Genomic DNA, 23,237 nt, shown 5'->3' with positions numbered 1-23,237 from the left:
TTAGGTTAAATTATGTTGCATCACATGCTTGATAGAACAATGAGCTAGCAAGCTGCTAGTACACAATTTAAGTATTGTTTTGTTCTATTTTTTCCATTATTAATACAACTATAGAAAGAACAAACAGTCAGTTGTTACAAAGTGTCATTATTGTCTGTAGCAATTTGTTGCTTTTAGTTTTACAATAAAATTTGAAGAGTCTGGAAACAAAACTTACCGGGCCTCCAGTTTTGAACCTGACAGGGGTACCTGCCCTTGCATTTGGTGTTGACTGTAGTTTTTCTTTCAAACATTTTGTGGCTAGATCTTCATAGCCAGGTACTGTTGATAGTGACACATCTGGTCTCAGCAAGACTGACATAGCATGCTCAGTTTCATTTACAGTTTCTGTAGTTAGTGTGTGTATTTGGCTTGGCTGAATGGCTCGGTGCTCATGAGATTTAAGTTGATGAAGTGGAAAACTCTCCTGACAAGTTTTACAGGTCATTGACTTTTCGCCAAGACATGTCGTAAAGGGAATAGCAACTCGTATGATGCATGATGGTGATTCAATTTCAAATCGACAGATTGGACAATTTATGACAGTAGAAGCTGCTAACACCCACTCGCGTAAACATTCTCCACAGAAAACATGCCCACATAAAATCTGAATGGGACCATCCAGCACTTCCTTACAGATGGGACACAAAAATTCAGAAGATATTTCATCATCAAAAATATCTGGGTGCAAATTTATAATATTATCATCAGAAAGAAAACTCTGTGTCTTTTCCCTGTCAATTGTGGCAATAATTTCTTCTGTGGGAAGTTTGGAAGTAGTTGCTGATTGGACAGATTTGGCAGAAGATTCACAAACACTCAAGGGCAGCTTCTGTAAATTAACATACTTGTTCATTGATTGGCGACGTTTTGGAGTCCTGCCTCCTTTTTTGCATGACAATAACTTTTCACACACTGGACAATCCCCAGTCCGTGAATGCTTTGACCACACAGCATAATTTTCATTCATGGTGTAGGTTTTTTGGCGGAGGAGGGCCTCTTTTCCATGTAAAAGTTTCCTATGACAGTTGCCACAGAATTCCCTTGGATGAACTCCCTCCTCATCACAGGACACATCGATGTGAAAAATGACCTCAATATCGCAAATGTAGTCACGTACTTTGTACTTACGAGCACCAGCACGGTTTAAATTACCAAAACAAAATCTACATCGTGATTCAGTGACTGTCTGATGAAATTCTAGCCCCGCCATCATCATCACACACACTCATTTAAAGACCGGTAACGGTAATATCAAACGATAATTGGCGGAACGGGTTTAAAATTCGCGCCGAATTTGATCGTCGTGCCCCGATCCGGAAGCGTATGCCCGGAAATATGATCAAAATAGTTTAACTCTGAGAGGGGTAAAAAATGACAAAAAACTATTGGCAATGTCATAGAAACTCTGGAAAAAATTTATTTTGGTTCATGAAAGTGGTAAAATCTCAATGGGGGTTAAAATTGCTCCGTTTCAGGTCAAGACACTTCGATCGTCGTCTCGACGACGGTGATCGCCGCTACGCAAAACAGAGAGCCCCATACTCTAATCTAGCTTGTTCAATGACGTCAGGGGATTCCCTAACTACCCATGTGACATGACCAAATATGGTTGGGGGCGGGAAAATAGTGTTTAAAACCGTTGTTGACATCGGTGACGTGACATGATCGATGATATTTAAAATTCAATTCCCGTTATTCTCGGGAGATTTCGAAAGTCTCGTTTTTAGCGCATGCGCACACTGCTTTTCTGCTTTCAATGCGAAATAAACAGACGTGAAGAGTGTTTGTTGATAATGTGTTTCAAGATTGACTTGCCTGGCCAAGAGTGTTTGTTGATAATGTGTTTCAAGATTGACTTGCCTGGCCAAGAGTGTTTGTTGATAATGTGTTTCAAGATTGACTTGCCTGGCCAAGAGTGTTTGTTGATAATGTGTTTCAAGATTGACTTGCCTGGCCAAGAGTGTTTGTTGATAATGTGTTTCAAGATTGACTTGCCTGGCCAAGAGTGTTTGTTGATAATGTGTTTCAAGATTGACTTGCCTGGCCAAGAGTGTTTGTTGATAACGTGTTTCAAGATTGACTTGCCTGGCCAAGAGTGATTGTTGATAATGTGTTTCAAGATTGACTCCCACATTTCGACCGGTAGAATTTTGTTACCCTGACACTCTTTGGCACAAAACCATAAATGGTGCCCAAAGGCCTTGACCCAATCCAGCAACTGACTACATCTTTTTGTTTTTGCCTTTTCCATAATTTTTTTTCTTTATCGATTTTTCAAGATGCCAAACATCAAACTGATGAGAAATGTGTGTATATTTTCCTTTTTCATCAAACTTCGAATTCCAACATGCCTGTCAGTCGCCACTGTGCTGGGTTCAACTTGATTGGCAACCATGTTATCCATAACTCTCTGAAAACCTTCTTTTTCCATGGCAACAGAAGATGACTTGCACAACTGAAAAGTCAACTACTTTCTTGAAATTGTGTAGGACTCATACTTTGCATTACAGCCTGGACAGTCACACCTACCGTCACCTATCGTTTTTATTTTGTTTTCCTCGCAAGGACTGATACACAACTTCCTGTTCTGATTTTCAAGTACTTTCAATCTCAGGTATTAAATACTCATTTGAATTTGTTGAGAAGTAGATTTTCCAATGAAGTGCAAATTTAGAAGATCTGTGAAATCTGATTTGTGTTGGAAAGTTTGCCCACTGAAAAGAGTAGCACTTGAAGCTAGTAAATTACGGCTGGCATTTTACCTATAATAGGCTGAGACATCCAGTGATAAATGAGGTGACCATTTAAACAATACAACGACAAAGCTGAACCCATGATAACTTTGTTACAATCGTCAACGGGGGCATTACACTGGCAACATTTAAACTGATCATACAACTTATCAAGAAAACTCTCAAAAACAATAAATTTGTTTTCATTGACAATGTCTATTGTCTCTGGCTCTGACTCTAATTCACTTTCCTCCCTTGGTTTGTAGTTTGGATTACGTTGAAAACTCAGCTGCTTTGCAGTGGATGTCGTGGTGTCAAATCCAGAGCTGTCAAGTGTCCAATGCCTGTCTCTTGTACTTGGTGTGGAGTGTGAGCTGGGGTGAGGCAATGTGGTATGACAGGGTGATGTCACTAAATCTGGTACGAATTTTGACTTCTTTGTAGGTGGTTCATGTTGATCGCCATCATCAACTGTAAACGTGGGGCTGCAGGATCGGCAGACAGTATTATGACTGGATCTGTTTGAGTTTCGATGCTGCGCGTGATCACTTGGCCGGGTTCAGCACTGATGTCGCCAATCACAGGAGTGGATGTGGTCGATCGTAGTTCACTCTTCTGCATGATTAGCAGAATTGGTAATGGCTAAGGTTACAAAAAGACAAATATGAGAGGAAATTAGTTCCCTGATATTTCCGCAAGTGAATGATGGTTTGAAACACAGGGATTGGATTAAAACGTAAACTGATAGAAGACACTCAACATATGTGAAGCCATACAAGAATTTCAAAAGAACATGACAGAATGAAATCGCATGACATGAGGTAGAAACACCTTGTCCAACTTTGCATAATTAATGGATCACAACAATAATTGAGCAAATACGAAATTATTTTAAACTTTCTCTCAAAGCATCATCATCAGCCCATAGGCTGATTTGTTCCAATGAAAGTAGCTATGGGAAAAAAGTAGACGTGATGATTATCTGTCAGCATAGTTTTCTGAATGACTCTATTGATCTTATGTCATTCACTGTAAAAAGCTATAGATACTCATAAAACGCAAAGTGACACTGCCTTCATTGGAGTTATCCTTCCGTTGTTCAACTCAATGCAGTTTTCTACTTGTTACCACGAGACTTCATTACTATGATCCGCGAAAACTTTGGAGAATCATCGTTTTTTTCTGAACACATTATTCAATTGATTTACTGGGCTATGAAAGAAACTTGCAAATAAGGAATAAACCGTAAGAAATGTTATGAGGAAGACGACATCTACACTATCCTATGACATAAAAACTGTGAAATCTGAATTTATCGTGATAATTGCGACATCAGAATTACCAGCGAAAAATTAATTGAAAGGTAATTTTTTGCACTATAAAAAGGTTATTTACCTGAACAAATTATGCTACATATATAAAGGTGAGAATATCCTAATAAGATTGTGTGGAAAGGGTACGCCTGGACAACACAGGAAGTCCATCAAATGTTTCGAAGGTATCGACACTATGGTCTACTTCCAGTAAGAAAGGGGTTTCATACAAAGTGTCAATGACAGGCTGCAAGTAGACCTTGTGATCGGGCATTGCCATATATCTCAGCTGCGTCACGAAAACTCTCAAAACAATCATGAGAAATTTTTTAGCCGATAATTAGGACAAACATTGATGCGATGTCAATTGATTTGTTGCGGAAATGAGATAATAGTCGGAGTTGTTGTGACCGTAAAATTTCTGGAGCTGAGAAATGACAAGTGTGTCAAAGTCAAAGAGAATGTCGGACAAGGGTGTAGAAAGGGACATCAGACAGAGTGTATCGCAGGTGTGAAAGAGAGTGTGTTGAAAAGGGCGAAGGACAAGTTTATCTAAGAGAACGTCAGACAAGGGTGTCGAAAAGGACGTCAGATAAGTGTGTCGCAGGTGTTGATCAACCAGATGGCTTTCTATTGGTCGACATACAAACATTTCCACGGAAAAGCAGTCGGGGGACAGCATCAACGAAATGATTATGTTTTGTCGGACAAAGTGACCACAATGCTACGTAAAATTATAGAACTGCTTTTCTGCTAAGATAACTTATATCAAGAAACGATGAACGATTGGGCAAGTTCAAACATTCAAATGACCAGTGTACATTGAGTAAAACTACTGATTATAGGCATTCTTAAAAGCTGGGGAAGAAAAAGTGAGAAACATTTACGCGATGTTGCAAATTACTCCGAAGTCCGAGTCCATGCTCATGCGTAACAAAATGTTGAACAAGAAATATAACTGCGATGGTGTAAAATTTGATAAATGTATTCTGGAAGATTAAGCACAAAAGTACATATCATCATGATATCATGCTTCGATTATATCAGGTTCAAACATACAAAGTAGCTTTCCCGTCAAGAGCAGTAATTGAAAAATCAACTTACGATTATTTCTGTCGATGCTTGTTGTCCTTCACCTCTTCTTGGATATGGTCGATTCAGCAACTTCAGTGTTGGTATTGACCCGCTTGTCAACTTTTTTCTATTGCAAGCATAGCCTAATAATTCAGCTTGTAGATTTTATTCTAGACAACTCTTTTCAAAGTGGTCTTCCCATACTACCTCGTTCTTCCAAAACGTAAATGCAGTCATTGGTGAATCAACATCAATATTATACAGCCATTTCTCAGCAACTGTTTCATTTTTCACATCTATGGATGGATCGGGAATCTTAAAAAACTTTTCCCGATCGTCTCACCTAGTCTATTTTTGCATCCAGAAACCTGACAGCAAGCCATGTCTTCCAAGTGCGTAAATGTGTCTGCTAATGTTCGCGTAGGTCTCTACGTCCCTTCCGCCTAAATTCTTCACAAGGAAAGGCAAGGCTGGTGGAGCTATCGGTGAGTCAAAGTAAATAACTCCGACACAATAAACCATGTTTTACAAAGAACTAACGTTTAATCAACAGAAAAAATTAGGGTATCCTTCCCCTTTAACATATCAATCTAATTATGAAAATGTATTAAATATGCAAATCAGCAGTTAATTGACATGATACCACTACATATCAATGCACACCATTACATCACCAGAAGATCATCATCTGTGCGACGTTTCATCAAATTTGATGCAACATTTCTAGACATATCACACTCATTTCAAAAATCCATTAAATATGCAAATTAGCAATTAATTTACATGATACAGCTTAATGTCTTCATACAGTAATGCAGTACTGAGTGATCAACATCTGTACCATGTTTCATCAAATTTCATGCAGCGGTTCTGGCAATAGCACACTAATTTTGAAAGTTCATTAAATATGCAAATTAGCACTTAATTCACATGACACTGGCAAGTTTCTTTGTAAACCTATGCGAGACTATGCGGCCAATATTATGAAAGTGAATTGAATGTTAGTTGTTATTTGTTATACCTTACAAATACCTGTGGCATGAGGACACTTAGAATTTTCCTAAAGCAGCTTGGTCAATTCAAATACAGCAAGTTGCAGAAAAAGTGAATCTGTACATCCGTTCAGGTCTGGCTGGCAACGATGTCTCAAATCTGAAACGTTTCAGGACCACTTAGGAGCATCAACAAATAATTTTTTATGCCAGTATTGGACCTGAGACGTTTCAGAAGAGTTTCAATGGATGAACATGATATACAAGCGCTGTTACCTCCTTGGTTAGTTCTTCAAAATTAAAACAAATAACAAAAGAAATGTGCAAAATGGCAATTTTGTTCATTTCACAACTTACTCTGATCCAGCAAGTAGTAGATCGCCAGTAGAACTGATACATAAATGATTGACAGGTGCAGTAAATCTCATAATGATACCATCAGGTGAACCTTCAGGAAAAGTAAAAGCCTGTACCGTGTTGCTGTCTGAATTGGTGAACACTCTGCCATTCTATACAAATAAATGTAACATTATGTGAGGTCAAAACATTTACAGTTATAAAAACAGCTTCTAATGTACAAATTGCTGTCTTCAAGTTTTTGTAGTTGCTGGTACATGCATGGAATAAAAGAACTCTACTTCATAGAGAAAGCCAAAGTCAATGTACATCATTTTTCTCTGACATCAAAATATTCATTTAAGCAAGTTTAAAAGAGAGAAACAGTCTTTAATTCATGAAGACATTTAAAGTCCATTTGATGTCAAAGACTTCAATTTACAAAGTAATAATAAAGTGTTATTAGCATAGTTTTGGATTAATTTTGTTAACAGTAAAAGGTAGAGATGCGGTCTGCACAACAACCTGGCTTTTGGCAGTGTGGCCGGTATCAGTGATTTCATTGGCTATTGTTGGGTTATTGGCATTTACATCATCGAGTCAGATACCATTTTGTAATGGGAGGGTTCACCCCTTAAAGTGGCACTCCCACTTGGTAACATTTAAAACAAAAATTTTTTAATGCCAACGGTCGATATTTGACATGGCACTGCACGCGGATCGCGAGATATCGATAAAAACATGTCCTCAAAAAGTAAAAGTTTGAATTCCGGTGGCCCACCTAAATTCAGCTTCCGAACATCGAACGTTCGGCACTGGGGCCATTGTCAACTAAGCTACTAAGCTATGGAGTACGAGTCTATGCGGACGCTGCTGTACGCCACAGTACCACTCCCGTCGGTGATCAGTCATACCCGTGGGAAAAAGCTGAGTCTTACTGACTCGGCAAAAAAGCAAAAAAAAGTTTCCTGATTCTACCAGAATTTGCATAGGTGACCAGCACAGTTACGTTTGGTTGATACATAGCGTCCGCCGCGTGGTATGCAGACGCATATCACATGACGGCCGCTATGTATCGAACCACGTGTAACTGTGTGGCAGACGACAAAATGTAGTCATCACAGGCGGCTAATAGTTTACACGTAAAAACTGATATCTATGTGGTATTGGTTAAAAATCTAATACAGCTGATTGAGAATAATGAAAACGACAAAAACTAAGGAGAAGTTTAAAAAAAATTACCTGAGGTAAAGGCATAATGATGTATATAAAGTCTTCACAGTGAGCGTCATTCGAACATTTTTGGACTCCCTAGAATATCGACCATCAGCACAACAACAAACCTTCGGGGGATTTCGGGTCATAATCAGAAACTTCGGGATGTGAAAAATACGCTCCGGAAATGACATGTTTTTATTGATATCTCGCGATCCGTGCGCAGTCGCTGCGTCAAATATCGACCGTTGGCATTAAAAAATGTGTTTTAAAAATTTTTGTAATTGATCTGATCAAAATAATCATTTATTAATGCTTTGCAAACATTGACACCTTCAGTGTGCACATGTTCCATGCAGCCCATCCGGCACATAAATGGTCTCATCCCCAATTCCATCACTGTTTTCTGTTGAAGTTTCTTAACTTGACTCCTTTGAATGACCTCCTTGATGTGTCACTCCATCTGTAACCAACTGCTGGAGGTTTTTGTTTGAGTACTTGTGATTGTGATCACTTGTGAGTACATGATTTTCCATATAATTTGTATACAGAGATGTTAACAAATTTTCAGTTCACCTTCATCAGTAATTATCATCACAAAAATCATCATCATCTGCATCTGAAAGATCATCACAAAATCTGCTAACTGCTAGAAATGAATTATAATATTTGGGAATTGAAAAAAACATACTAGCAATGAAATAAAAAATATTGACCTTAAAAAAATCACATACTGGAAATGAAATGCATTGAAAAGAAGTAGCATACTAGAAACGAGATGAGCAAATATTAGACCCAATATTTTATAGCTACACTTTAACCCTTTTTGAGTGCAGTAATTTTTCCCTGTCAAAACTTTAGTTATTTTTGTGTATTTTTCTGTCATTTTAAAAATACTTTTAGACCAAATGGACATCACTTTTCATTGGCTACACCTTTTTAATCACATTTTTGGCTAAGCAATGGGTAGATTATACTTTATAAAGGTGACAAAATATGACCAGCACTCAAAGGGTTGACACTAATCATCTTCCCTTCTACTCCCATGCATAGAGGTTTACTCTTTCTCATGTTACTTTTTTCTAATTTCCAATCGCATGATGCTACCGTTTGTTATGTTTTTGCAAAGAAAATAACACTAATTTTACTGGTGATGAACCAAATGGGATAAAACAGAATACTGAGCACATAATAAGACTCAGACGATTCGTTTTTCGACAATGGCCTTCAATGACTCTGTGGGAGTTATACCTATACATTATTAAACTTGGCCGATGGCCCACTAAGACATGACACGATGTTGATTGATTACGGGGCATGAACACATGGCCATATCCACTGGTTACATTTCAAAAAACACAAGATTCACTTTAACATTTACATGTACCTTTGTCTAATTTTTGGTTTTTATGATATTTAGTGACAAATAACTTACTGTAGATTTACAAGGGTCAAATCCTGATTTCTAGGAGCGGTACCTGGCCAGGAAAACCATACAAAAAAGAATTTTCGATGTACTAACCACTTCTGTCGGTCACCAGCTTGACCATACTGCACATTGTGCATAATGCCTACATCTAAAAACTACCGAATGCTAAAAATAAAGGGTAGTAATCCAGCCGAAAAGTTCCGAACTCATTGCAACCTATGAGCCTAGGTTTGCATGGTTAATTATTCATGATGTTGGCGACGGCAAGTTCGCTGATTTGTCAATCATAATTTCTCTATATGGACATCACCTGGACTGCTAATAAACCTCGTAATTCAGCCCCGATTAGCAAGGAGTCAAAGTCTGGCTGAGCTGATAACGGCAAAACCCAGTAATATAGCACTAGTAGTCACTTTTATGTTTACTTGTTGCAATTTTTGTCCAGAAGAAAGAAACTTTTTCAACCCCAATAAGCTCAACTTACATTCACATGCACTGTAACAGTGTTGCAATGAGCCATATTTTCAAAAGCTAGAGGTGTGAATGTGCTGCACATTGCAACAGTGCCAGTATAGTGATGTTCAATATGCCCGCACAGTGCGATTTTGTGTCGGTATTGTACGGCACATGTGACAGGTTTTGCGGGGACTGCACTGTAGCTACCTGACTGACACAAGTGATAAAGGTATATTTTAAAATGTGTAAATTGCCGACAAATTATTTGACAATTATCTTCTTTACACCAACAGTCAACACTTACAACTGCCAAAAATAGTAAAAACATACCTTAACGGTATTTATGAGATAACCGCAACTTTATTGTGGCAAAATTGCTGGCATTTTGTTTATTTGTAATGACACCACTGAAAAACACCTGCATTCTTGCAAATATTACCCGTCATGCAATGGTACCGGAAAAGCCAGGTTGTCATGCAGACTAATGAGTTTATCAATACTGAACTTCACAGAATTTATTTAAGGACAAAAGACACAAATACGAGTCACTTTACCTTGACTACCATAGTGCGTGTTTGGTTACCAACACTTAAAGTTTGTGGATATTCATCTTCTATACTTTGCCATATTCGCAAGTCACCATCACTTCCGCATGTTACTATGTGTTCACCATTGTCTTCATAGCAAACTTCAGTGTGACCGTCACTGTGACCATATCGCATTGATTTCATCTCGGCAGTCATTCTGTTGACGTGAAGATTCTTTAATTAATGTCTTCTTTTCAACTAGAGTGTGCACTTGTTCAGATTACGGTCCCTATACAGGAGGGGGTACTGTAAGCAGATCTTAGTCATGTTTCAGAACATTGACATTCTCCCATAATTTGGATCATATGAACAATAAATTGGGCATGAGCATATGCCATGAGATTTGAGTTACGGAACTGGTATGACCATCTATAAAATTATTTTCCAACTTCGATTTCAAATGTGAGTATCTCTCCATGACGTTCAAATCTGCTGCACAGGGACAACGTCATCTTGCAGAGCTCACATAGTTCAAAACGGTAATCATGCTTTTTTTGCGAACTCTCCAGCAATTTTGCTGTTTGTGGCTCTTGGCAGCCGAAGCTACACCATCTCTTTCTTTGTCTGATAAAGCTTACCACCGGTATTATGCCTTATTAACCCTTTTCCTGCCAAGTCGGTGAAAATCCGCTTGAAATTCGGTGTAGCTAGAAGCTGAGCAGCCACGGCCGTTATCCTCCTAAGGCGGTGGAAATCGGGCTCCTTTTTGGTACCCCCTTTCCTGCCTAGTCGACGGAACTACGTGTAGCAAACCCTTGCTCACGCTAGGGGTCGTTCGAGGACAGGTTTTGGGCGAGGAACGGCGTTTGCTCTCGAAATGGGTTCACAGGGAGTCCAAGGACAGGGAAAGGTGCAGAAACCTGTCCGCCAGTCCCCCACACCCGAGGGGGGCTGGTTTTTTTTTACCGCTTTTTAGCGGACTTGGCAGGATAGCATGGTGACGTTTTCTGGCGGAGTTGGACGTACTTGGCTGCCTGGCACTATAGAGATTGCTGCCGAACTTGACCAACTCGGCAATGCTAATCTAGAAGGCTACCTCTTGCAAACGACTTGGCAGATATGCCGATGGTGCGAGACGAAAGTCACTTATTCAGTTGTGCGTGACTGAAAATGAGAACGTATTTTTGACGGGACGGCTCGACTTGTTCCTCCCATGGAACGGATATGAACGACTCGGAAATACCATTACAAACTGGTGTCCGACGTACTAAGCTGGGCTTCAGCTCTGCAAGTTCAAGCCAGGCAACGTCCTTCACTGCCTTGGCCGTGCCATTCAATGGACGTAGCTTTGGATTTTTTATTTATTCCACCGTCCGAAGTACTGGCTCTGGTTTGCAGGCAAACGTATCCTCTTGCCGATGCATTGGTAACTACGTACGCTGTTTGCGTACAGAGAATTCAAAAGGGCACATGAGGTCAATATGCTACATGTACGGGGATACCGTCTGCATTTAGCAGGGACTGCTTTTGTTATGCAAACCAGCTAGCAGTACAATATGGCTGCCAGCATGTGGACACGTCGATGGCTAGAACAATGGAAGCATATTGCGTTGCACCCGTGCATCGCAAAAGTGAACTGAAGACTTGGGGGTAGTGACTGGTTATCACTGGTTAGCTGCAGCCCAAGCCATGTCGGTACAAACCCGTACCTGACTGAGGACCACTCGATTAAGTCAGTAATGAACGGTAACACTCGTAAGCCAACTCCCAACTGAGCTGGCAAAACTACGTAAAGCTGTGCTTCAATGGCTCAGCCATGTCGTTAATACAACGGCAAAAACGTAGTTTTTGTGCTACACTGCCAAGTCGTTGGAGGTACGTATTCAATTGCCCCTACCCTGGGGAAACAGGACAGGTTTGACGGTGCTGCTGCACCCCTAGCACGACCCTCAGGGTCTCTGACTAACAGACGAGTGAGGTGATGTTTGTGCCTAGCGGACGTACGTAATACTGAAGGAGTTTATTTCCGAAAAAATAAACATGAAACGGCAATAAAATGACGCACTCCCAGGGGCAAACAAAGCCGGTGACCTCAATTTTTTTCTGCAGCAACCCTTGAGCTCCTTCCCCTGTCTACGGGCATGTAGAAATTATCGAAGTCTAACACGTATAAGTACGGCTAAAACTACCCTGAAAATGGGCGATTTCTGCCAAAATGCCTGGCAGGATAACATGCAGGAGAGCCAATCTTTTGCAGGCACATATTATGGGGCGGTTTTCTACTGACTTGGGAGAATAACGGACAAGGGCGCTCGGCAGGAAAAGGGTTAAAGTTTCGGAGATCTGACCTCTTACTACTTTAGTCATCGTTGATTGCAAGCAGTATCAACCGCTCCGTATCTGAATAATTGCAATCCGCTGTCTGCTGTGTGTCCGCCTTTCAAATGCATTGTCCAATTAAAAGACGGCTGACCTCTCAACTTATAAACACAAACTGAGAGATTACGGCCGGCGTCCGCGCCCCATGAACAATTACAGATCCCAGGACTGAGCTATTTTTTTCCCAAGTTAAAGTTTGATTATTTGAGACTGGCAATGTCCATAGGACGAACGATGGTCATTGATATCACACGATGAATTTCTCAGTTTGATTTTTATAAGTTGAGAGGTCACCGCTACGTCACTGTACTGACGTTCTGCAGAGAGCCTCGAACAACAGTTTTACGCCAGCAAAATGGCGGTCTGCGGGTAGTCATGTCGGTTGAAGCTAGAAAAAAGGCGATATTTCAGTGAATTTTAAGCAGATTTCTGGTCGTGGTGAGTCCCTAATAACCAAGTTGTCGATGAGTGTTGGCAATTTGTAATTTGGATGGAAACTTTTCGAAATATCGCCGAACAAAGTTGCGACAAGGGTGCTGTCGGGCGTAATGTGGACGCTATTCTAAGCATTTTCCCATAGCTGTGGTAGCGGGGTTACAATCGTAAAAGTCAAAACCGGCCCGTAAAAGGCAGGAATCCCATCTGAAAACACCACAGCTATGGATCCACAGCTACATCAAGGCTAGCCACACACTGCTGTATGAATAAGAAATTAAGATTTCTTATCCGCACCGCTGCGGTGCGAATAAGAAATTCCTTATCTGCACTGCTGCAGTGTGAATAAGAAATTCCTTATCTGCACCGCTGCAGTGCAAATAAGATATTTAGATTCCATATCCGCAACGCATCTTCCTAAACAATACACCAGGTTTGATGCTGATAGAGCTATGGCACATTTTCTGTTTAACAAACACTTCACAAGATCTCATACGGAAGCATGGAATTTTGACATGTATATATTCAAGCTATTGCCAGCTTAGCTGCAGTACAGTAGCTCGAGGTTTTGCGTGGGTATTTGGGTCGGGTCGGACGGCAAAACCTCTGGTTTTGCCGTCCGACCCAAATACCCAGGCAAAACCTCGAGCTACTTTACTGCAGCTATTGCCAGCTCTGCTGCAATGATATTTGTAGCCCACCGGCCGAGCGCCGGCAATCAGCTGGGTTTTTCTCTCGCGTTGTTTACACTCAGCCAACACGAGAGAAAAGGCCGGCGCACGACCTGTGGGCTACAGCTATTGCAGACTAATTTTACAGAGTATCCTGATTTTACTATCCTCCTAGCGAACTATAAGGCCCTATCATTATTTTGGTCGAGAAGACGATTTCTTACCTGGCAGATATGGGTATAGACGCTTTTTGTAAGTTTTTTTGATATCTCGCAGTCAGAAAGAAGTGTATGCACTACTCCATGTACTCCGCGCAAGACCTTTCGGGAATATATTTTAAGAGTCGCGCCAAATGAAGTATCACGTGATCGTGCAAGGTTAATTTTTGCAAGCTGAGCTTTAATTGCGTTAAATTTTGGCGAAAGGGTGGTTGCTGTGACACAAGAGTTAAACAAAGAAACAGCTTGTCCCATGTGCAAAAATAAATCGGACAACACAAGTAAGAAAAGTGGAAAGTATATGTCTCGTGAAAACGAGAATTTACGATAGCGAGATACGGAATTTCCCTGTGACGTCATCACCGCCATGTTTGGTCTTGTCTTTCTTCCTGTCGACTGAGAGCGTAGGCAGTCATAGGTATTTGAATCATTTGTGTCTCAATTTGATCCCAACAAGTCCACTAAAATGGTTTGATTATCCTAAAGGTCTTCAAAACAGTTCACCACAGAGCTGACGACTATCGACGAAGTGATTTGACTCGTCTTTGACCAATGAGGGCCGAGAGATGAACTGTGACGGACGGTTTGTGATATTGTGGTTTTCATTTTCCTAATTGTGTGGGAACACAAAATAGCATAGGGAGTGCCAGGTCGGGGCCAGGCTGACGTAAGCCGCCAATATATCCTACGAACTTAAACATTAGCCACATTCAAAGTAGTATTATCATTGAAGTCAACTCAAGAGGAAATGGCCTCGTCCAGTAGGAAATCCATATCAGCTCGTAATGAAGAAGATCCGGACGAAATCACTGTGGAGTGCGAAGGAATTGATATATCTTGCGATAGAAATGATAGACCGACGACAGTTGGAAACGTGACTGGCAAAACAGCGTCCGAAAGGAAATCCCCATCCCTGCGAAAGAAACTCGGTTTAAAGTTGAATTTATCATCCAGAAGTTCAAGTCCGAAAAAGGAAAAAAGGTCTAAACCACAACAAAGGGAGAGCCATGGAGAAACTTTAACTGGTTTTACTCCCAAGCCGAGGAGGAAGAATAAATTCTGGCTTTTTGGTTTCAAATCGAAATCACAATCGAAAGATGAATCCAGTGGCCACCAACAAGCAACAGAATGCTGCTCGCCATGTACACGGTCAAGGTCATTTAGAGAGCGCCTAAGGCGAAGGACATCCAGAGAAAATGAAATCAACAACGATTACACCCACATCACCAGTGCAGGTAGTAGACATGGACATCTTGAAGGACCCGGCGTTGTTTTCACAAGCAACAGGAAACCGAGAACTCCAATGATTGATTTAGATAGTTTCAATCCAGATGATTATCCAATTACTGATGTTGATGAAAAAATGAGAGAAGTTCGGGCTCGAGAAATGGAGGAAGGTGTGCCCATGGACATGCCTTCTGCCAAGACAGATAGATCCAATATCAGTACACCTGTATCACCTACTGAGAGAAATCCAACGACAGATGCCATGAATGACCAGTTAGATCAACTAGAGAGTTCATTGGCTGATGGCATTGTGTTCGGTAAAAGAGTACAGAAAGTAAGCTGCCCAGAACCCATACCAAGATCAAACAGTGGAAATGTAGTGTCAGATTCAAGTGTGCACATGGTCGGACAATATGGGTGTCTAACTCCAAATGGGTCTTATGCTCCAAGAACTGTACACACTCAAATTGACTACATACACTGTCTTGTGCCAGATCTAACAAGCATTGCCAATAGTAGCTTTTACTGGGGAAAGATGGATCGATATGAGGCTGAAAAGCAATTAGAATCCAAACCAGAGGGCACATTTCTTCTCAGAGATAGTGCCCAAGAAGAATTCTTGTTTTCTGTCAGTTTCAGACGATATGGGAGATCACTTCATGCAAGAATTGAACAATGGAATCACAAGTTCAGTTTTGATGCTCACGATCCAGGTGTGTTTTCAGCTGACACAGTTTGTGGACTTCTTGAGCACTACAAAGATCCAAACTTTTGCATGTTTTTTGAACCCATGTTAACCATTCCACTGCCTCGACCAAATCCTGTATCATTACAACACCTTTGCAGAGCTGTTATATGTGGACATATCAGATATGATGACATAAAACAGCTCCTCTTGCCATCGTCATTGAGAGAGTATCTTAGAGAGTATCATTATAAACAGAAAGTGAGGGTACGGCGTTTTGAAATTGATGGCCCCACTGAAAGAGAAGTTCTGTGAGCTTACTTCACAGCAGAAATTAAGCCCATCATGACTGTTTGCAGGTCAATACATGTATTTGTTCAGCTAAGAATATAAAGTTTCTTTTCGTTGCATTATTTACAGTACTTATTTTGACAGTGCAGCTGCGTTTTGTTACTTGTAAAACTGATAATTACATATGAGATCAAGTTTCGTATATCACTGAAGGGGACTGGGAATTCCCTACAAAGACTGTGTTTATGGAATATTCTGCAAATCATAGACAGTTGTAAAGCTATGATGTAATGCATTCAGTACCAGAACCAGGGAAGTTAGCCAGCTAATGAATGGCTTCATGATTGGGCTGTTTTCTAACATAGACCCACCTCTCAAATCTTATCAGTGCTTCAATGTGTCATTATTTTCACTGTACCATGCATGTATCTTCAAAAGTATACATGTTAAACAGCAAGTACTTGCTTACTGCTATGTCAGTCAACAGAAATAAAATAGGAATGAAATTGCCATCATATTTTATGGAAAAAATGCCCACATTGTGCCACAGGCATTGCAAAGAATACTTCAGATTAATTTTCCTTACAGATCCGAGAATAGGGACACATTCCAATAGAATTATCAGGACACAAAATACGTCATGTTTGTGTATATTTATGTTTGTGTGCGTGTGTAATTCATTACGGATTTTGATACATTTACAAAGAAAATAGTGAGTGTATCATATTTATTGACCTTGAAACTACTTGCATTTTGAATGTGTAGGGTATAATATTAGTTAAATGAGACAAGCTTAATACAAGTCGATCATTTTTTTCCTTTCCTAGGCTTTTTCTGCCTTTTTCTTTGTGGAACTAAAGGGATATTTTCCTGATGTGAAGAATAAGCCATTTGTTTTCTTGTTTCTTGACTATCAACCCAAATGCTGTACTAGTATACTATTTCACAACTTTAAAGAAATCAAGTTCAGAGTTGACCCATAATTGCATTGTTTGGTGTTTGGTAGTGAAAATGTATGCTTCATGCTTGTTGAACTTGTACATACCATATTGTGTCCACAGTTATACATGCATGTCTATAAATTGTCACCTGACCTCTATTGTCAAGAGTTGATGACAGTTCTTCATTGGTTAAATCCAAAACTGGCTACATGTTCATGAAACGTAGCATGTGCAGGTGTATACACATAGTTAAGTTAATTCTATTGTTTCCAAACATTAAGTAATGATTTCTGATATTTGTACATAAATTAATTTGCCAGGAGAGAACTACCTGTTCTCTAATTTTGGACTTTTGTAGTATGACATATTTAATAATGATTTTTACAAGAAGAAAAAAGATCCACTTTGTTCCCAAACTTTGGACAAATCAACATACATGCATATGTGATATACTTTCACATCTGATCATCACAACATAATATAACGTACTGTTTTGTTGTTATGTTACGTATATTCCAATGCTCATGATATAGTAATATAAAAGGGGTAATCGGTCAAATATTCTGATAAATTTACTCTACAATGCTGATAGGTAGTCTTTACATGTGTGCATAATAGTTTGGCACAGCTGCATTTCTGTTACCCTTTGTACCTTTTGTGTAAAACTAAGTATACAATATCAGTAACAAGTCAACAAGTCTTCCAGCTGATTTCTAGCAGATCATAACAGATTTCCCATAAGAATTTTTCAGAAATATGTCCAATGTAACTGCAAATGCCAAAGCCTGAATGTCGTTTTTGCAGGTTCTCCTACTCATGAAATCTGTACAAATGATAAACTTCAGTAATTGTATATGATACATTGATAATATATATCGACAATTTCACAAACAATGCTGTATATTGTCTATGAAACTATTGTTGGCAATGAAACTATTACAAATTATGCATGATGTAGTTACTGCTGTCTGAAAATTTTGTTGCGTAGGTTTTCTGCTCTTTTGTAAAGATATTGTTAAGTTTCCACAGAATCTTTTTTGATCTCTCTGAACCCATTTTGTACCAGACAGTATCATTTCCCCTATCGGTCAAGTCAGTAAAAAGCAGTATTGAGCTAAAACCACATATTTTCACCCACTTGGCTAGGTCTGTTATAGCAGCTTCAGTCCATAAAAATCATGATTATGGTATCTAGATTTTCAGGTGACTTCAAATTTTAAAGTTTTTGTTACAGTGCACCATAGGGACATGTTGTGCTTCACCAGCTAACCACCTTGATCTGATGGCGGAATATGGACTTGGCAGGATAAAAGTTAATTCTGAACACTTATCTTGCCAAGTTCATGTCATCATCAGGTCAAGTTGGTTAAACCCAGAGAGGCATAACATGTCTCATATGTTGCATTTTAAGAAGGACTTGAATAGTTGAAGACCCCCTCGGGCCAAAAAACTGATGCTATGAACTTTTTCACTGACTTACCGTGCTATAACATATCATGCAAAGTAGATTAGGTGAAAACAGTTATTTGGCTCACTGTGTTTTACTGATGTGACATGTATAAGTAACAGGCCTTGTAGGAGTAGGTTAAGGTTGTAACAATTTGAACACAGATAGATCATGTTATTTATTGGAGGAAGCTGACTTCACACATGTAGTGGTATATTTAAGGTTGTTTGTCATGTTACATTTTCACTCTGACAGCAAATTTTGACATTGATTGTCATGGCATGTTAAATGTTTTCAATGTATTGGCAAAACGTTTCAAATATTGAGTCTGTTCATGCAATTTTGATTAATGAGGCAGATGAAATTTGTTCACTATTTGCACTATTTATTCATTAGTGAAACCAATCAAAGTTGTTGCTTGCAATAATTTCTTTATAAGGGATTCTGATCTGATCTCTTACACATCATTTACTTGCTTTTTTCTACATTGATATATCCTTTTGCGTCATACAACTTCAAGCTACATCAAGTATTCCATCAGTTACAGTGGTCATTCTTACAGGTTTAATTATCAGTGCTTTCTAGTCATGTAACACTGAAAAATTTGCAGCTTACTTGTTGGATACACTTATGAGTTAAAGTGAGTCAGCCAACAAGTGGGTCAACTGACTATACTTAACTGTGCGGATGTGTAAGATTGTTCTTGCGCAAGGCATTCAATGTTCATTACCATTTTCACATTAAGTCAAAATGTGTTAGGGAAACTGCAGAGAACATGTCAATGGATGCAGTCCGTGTTTCTAAAGTGCTAAGGAAACCTACTTATGATTTAGCTGTAAAATAATTTGCCAACTTTAGAGAGAATCACAAGCATGTCTGTAGCATAGTAAGATTTGATCATTACAAACATGCTTGTCATGTTTAGATGCTGTTTGTGTACAAGTTTACATTATTTAACAATAGTAATGAACACTGGGCCTAAAGAGAATGATTTGAAAAGTCAATGTAATCCTTAGGGGTTGATGTAGTGCAGACTGAAAGATGGGGGGGGGGGGGGGGGGGGGGGAGAGAGAGATAGAGAATGGCCTTAAGCGACATTGTAGTGATTTCCGAGGAGTTATTCTTTTGGTAGTAATTCTCGTGTTGTATTTAATTGTCAGATAAAAACTAGCCATTGTTATATATCTTTTCATGAAAATTGTGAAAGAGTTGATCATCAGCTGGCCGTTGCCCCTGAGGGTTATCAGTACTTTCAAAGTCAGTGCTTATGCATGCAAAGGTGATTTGGCGAGCCCAGAAGCTGCAGAGAAGCTTGACCATGTGAACAACCAAATTATGACCTCCTAAAAGCCTTTTCTACTGCTTGTTATATTAGTACATGAATTTGAAGCTGACGCATTTCAATAACATTGTGTGTTGCTGATACCTATTTTCCTATTATGGTATCTTTGCAATTCACCCTTCACACCATCCTCCCATGCTAAACTGATAAATTGGTTATGGAACTGAAACTGTAGTTTCATGTGAAGAATAAAGTACAGTATACGTGTTAAACTTACAGACCAGAGTTTAGACATAGAACCATTACATTAGTCTGGTCTCTTGAGATATCAATAATATAAATTGATAGTTATTTTTCATTAAGAACTTTACAACTCGTTTATTCTAAATCAAACTTTAATTTATTGCATATATTCTTGACATTCTAAGATGCAACCTTTGAAGCGATACAAAACTTTGAAATGGATTGAGTAAAGAGCTTCTGACAATCTACGCCCGCTGTATTTGTGTCAGTCCTTTCTGTATAGTGTTGTATAACCACTGAAAGCAGCCATTGCATTGTTGACGATGTTCTGTACCACAAGATGGTTCATGCCTTGCTAAAAGCTTACTCTACTAAGTGAGTAAAGAATACCAAATCGTGGTAGCAGATTGAGTTAGGGATGTTTGAAGCAATCACTGATAAAGTGATTATTTTATGGTAGAATATTCAAGCAATAATGCACCCCCTCCTGGCCTATAATGGACAAATGCAAACTTTGCACAACATAATGTATGAGGTGGAGTGTAAAGTTTGCTTGAGTCCATTATGGCTGGGAGGGTGTGCATTATTGCTATTATTTTATAGTTTTGGCAATGCCAGTGAATTAGCAGATGAAGAAAACATCTTGGGTAACGATGGATAATCGTATACATCGTCAGTCAGAATCTGAGATTATGATATCACAAAATTCAATGGTATTGACAAAACTATAATATAATTAGACACACTGAATAAAAGGAAGGTTGTCTGAGTTGTTAGACATAGTAATCTGCATAATGTAAATGAGAAGTGTGAGCATGACTACTACGTATAGTTGAAAGACGACTGAGACGAAAGATAGGCCCAAATCCAGATTGCAGTCTTTAATGTAACCTGCTGGCAATTTCTAAGGCAGTGTCATTGGTCCATTCAAGATGTGTGAAAAAATAGCACCAATATCATTAGCTGCTATAGATGTGGATGGTATGAAAAATATTCATAGCATAATACCAGATATAGTGAGCGCAGAGGTCCTTTGACAATATTCTCATGGCAGAATTGTTTCTGTATGGCTCATACTTCCACATGCAACAATAGCTAAGCATAGAAAACTGCAATCTAGGTCTACAGTTTCTTTGCTACCTGTGTCTGTAAGAAGACAAGCAGTTTCTGAGATGATGATTCATTAAATATGCAAAATAGCAATAATTTGATAATCATACTCAATTCCTTTTCAGTATGACGACACTAATTCACCTAGTATAGTAGTGAGTATAGACCTTGCATTATGAGTGTAGACAAATAGTACAAAGTCACGGATTGGCAGAGACTGGGACAAGCAAACATCCCTGCATGAATGTGTAACTTATGACTTCTATGTACCTTCTGACAGTTGTGCTTATACAGTTATATCAAATTCTATACGTTGAACAAAATATTGTTACTACAAGCTTGAAAAATAATGTTCGAACTGGACTGGGGGCTTTGTTGAATATGATCCAAATTTGAGACATCAATCAGAAATGGGGATGTGCTCTTGACTAGGCATGAGTTGCGACTCTGAGAAATACAGCATTGATGTGTAAATTTAAATGAACAATGTCTTTTAGGGGAACTACTTTCTGTTTATAAATATGTCTCTTGATTGATTGCTTAATGTCCAGAACACATCCTTGATGCAATAAGTATCTAAACAATATCCAGTGGTAAGGGTATCTTTGATAAATACAAAGGTCACAACAACACCCCGTTGAAGTCAAGTGGTTACACCAAACTAATTCATTATGTCAAGATCAACCAATCAACAAGGAGAAGCCAGAACAGGAAACGCAACATCACATGGTTTAACCCACCTTCAGAACAAATATGGAAACAAACATTGGCAAAAAATTCTTGAACTTGTTGATAGCATTTTCTAAAGGGGTGCAACTTCACAAGATCTTCAATAGGAACACATTTAAAGTTAGTTACAGCTGCATTATAGCCTAAATCACATGATAAACGGGTAATAGCTGGAAACCATCATTAAAGATCGTCCAGCTGTTTGGTCTGGGGCTGTTCACAATTTTCGTCATTGTTCTCTCATTGATTTGCAAAAATAAACATTTGTCCACATTTTTAAATTACACTTTTGAAACTTATGCGAGCAAGAATGATGAAAATACATCTTAGTAGGCAACTGCCAGTGTAACAATGAATACTTAAAAGGCATATTTGCGATTCGGTGTACAAGGTGCAAAAAGAGCAACGTATGCAAAATTGATAAAATTTGTCCACATTTCAAGCAGCTGTGTCTGATATCACACGCATACAGCTATATTTAGTAACAAACCTGTAACCATGAACAGCGCTATTGCCTGGATAAGTCTCCATGTTCGTTGAAAGGTTACTGTCAAGCCAGGAGTGTCATTTACATGGCCAAAGTCTCAACAGGAGTCCATACGATGAAAGAGTCACTAGGCCTCACTGATAACATTTTCAATACGCTCTTCACAAATCACATGCAGTCATTCCGCAACAAAAAGTATGAGAACCGTACTCAACTATCAAAGTCTATTCGGTCTCTCAAGAACAAGGAGTAAACTTTCATGTGTCATGGTCAATTATTGATAGAGCATAAAGTTACCCTAACGTAAGCAAGTGACCAATCGATCAGAGTTAGTTTCCAACTGTCATCATCAAAACAAATATTATTTATCAAATTTCAACACCACCTCGAACTATATTACACACACACACACAAACAAAATATATATATATATATATATATATATATATATATATATATATATATATATATATATATATATGTATAAATAAACAGATTACTTCAAGTACAAAGCAATGAAATCTATTACTTAAGTTTCATGCATCTTGCAATCCTCAGCTCGAGTGAAAGGATCCTTTCACTCTATCTGAGGATTGCAAGATGCATGAAACTAAGTAATAGATTTCATTGCTTTGTACTTGAAGTAATCTGTTTATTTATAACGCTCTTGCATTGAGCACTGTAATTTCCCTCGAGGACATCTGTGTACTTCGATACATATATATATATATATATATATATATATATATATATATATATATATATATATATATATATATATATATATATATATATATATATATATATATATATATATATATATATATATATATATATATATATATATATATATATATATATATATATATATATATATGGGTTTATGTGCCCGAGAGCAGGTGACAATAGGAGAGCAAATTGTGTCCTGCTGTGAGGGCACATAAACCCATGTATTCAGGCAATAATATCGTTATTA

At 38.7% G+C, this 23,237-nt stretch overlaps 2 protein-coding genes across 5 annotated transcripts in view; one reads left to right on the top strand and one right to left on the bottom strand.

The window, feature by feature from the left end:
• The window catches only part of LOC139144313 (WD repeat and HMG-box DNA-binding protein 1-like), a 100,279-nt gene extending 86,295 nt beyond the window's left edge, over positions 1-13,984 (bottom strand). For 2 of the 4 annotated variants that reach the window (XM_070715010.1, XM_070715009.1), the window contains exons 1-3: positions 13,826-13,984; positions 10,144-10,333; positions 6,511-6,662 (exon numbers count right to left, since the gene is read on the bottom strand). In XM_070715010.1, coding sequence (XP_070571111.1) covers positions 6,511-6,662; positions 10,144-10,332 — 341 coding nt within the window. In that variant the 5' untranslated portion in view covers position 10,333; positions 13,826-13,984. Of the gene's footprint in view, positions 1-217; positions 3,417-5,191; positions 6,663-10,143; positions 10,334-13,825 lie in introns of those variants that run through there. The other 2 variants (XM_070715011.1, XM_070715013.1) reach the window with 2 other exon arrangements.
• A 190-nt stretch (positions 13,985-14,174) lies between these two features.
• Positions 14,175-20,183, top strand: LOC139144314 (suppressor of cytokine signaling 5-like). Its single transcript, XM_070715014.1, has one exon. It carries the CDS (start codon positions 14,568-14,570, stop codon positions 16,044-16,046), a length of 1,479 nt encoding a protein of 492 aa, XP_070571115.1. The 5' UTR covers positions 14,175-14,567; the 3' UTR covers positions 16,047-20,183.
• The last annotated feature ends 3,054 nt before the right edge of the window (positions 20,184-23,237 follow it).

The sequence above is a fragment of the Ptychodera flava genome, chromosome 11 (assembly GCF_041260155.1).
Source record: "Ptychodera flava strain L36383 chromosome 11, AS_Pfla_20210202, whole genome shotgun sequence".
Lineage (NCBI taxonomy): Eukaryota > Metazoa > Hemichordata > Enteropneusta > Ptychoderidae > Ptychodera > Ptychodera flava.
The sequence above is the reverse complement of the archived record's forward strand: the minus strand, read 5'-3'. Positions and strand labels throughout refer to the sequence as shown.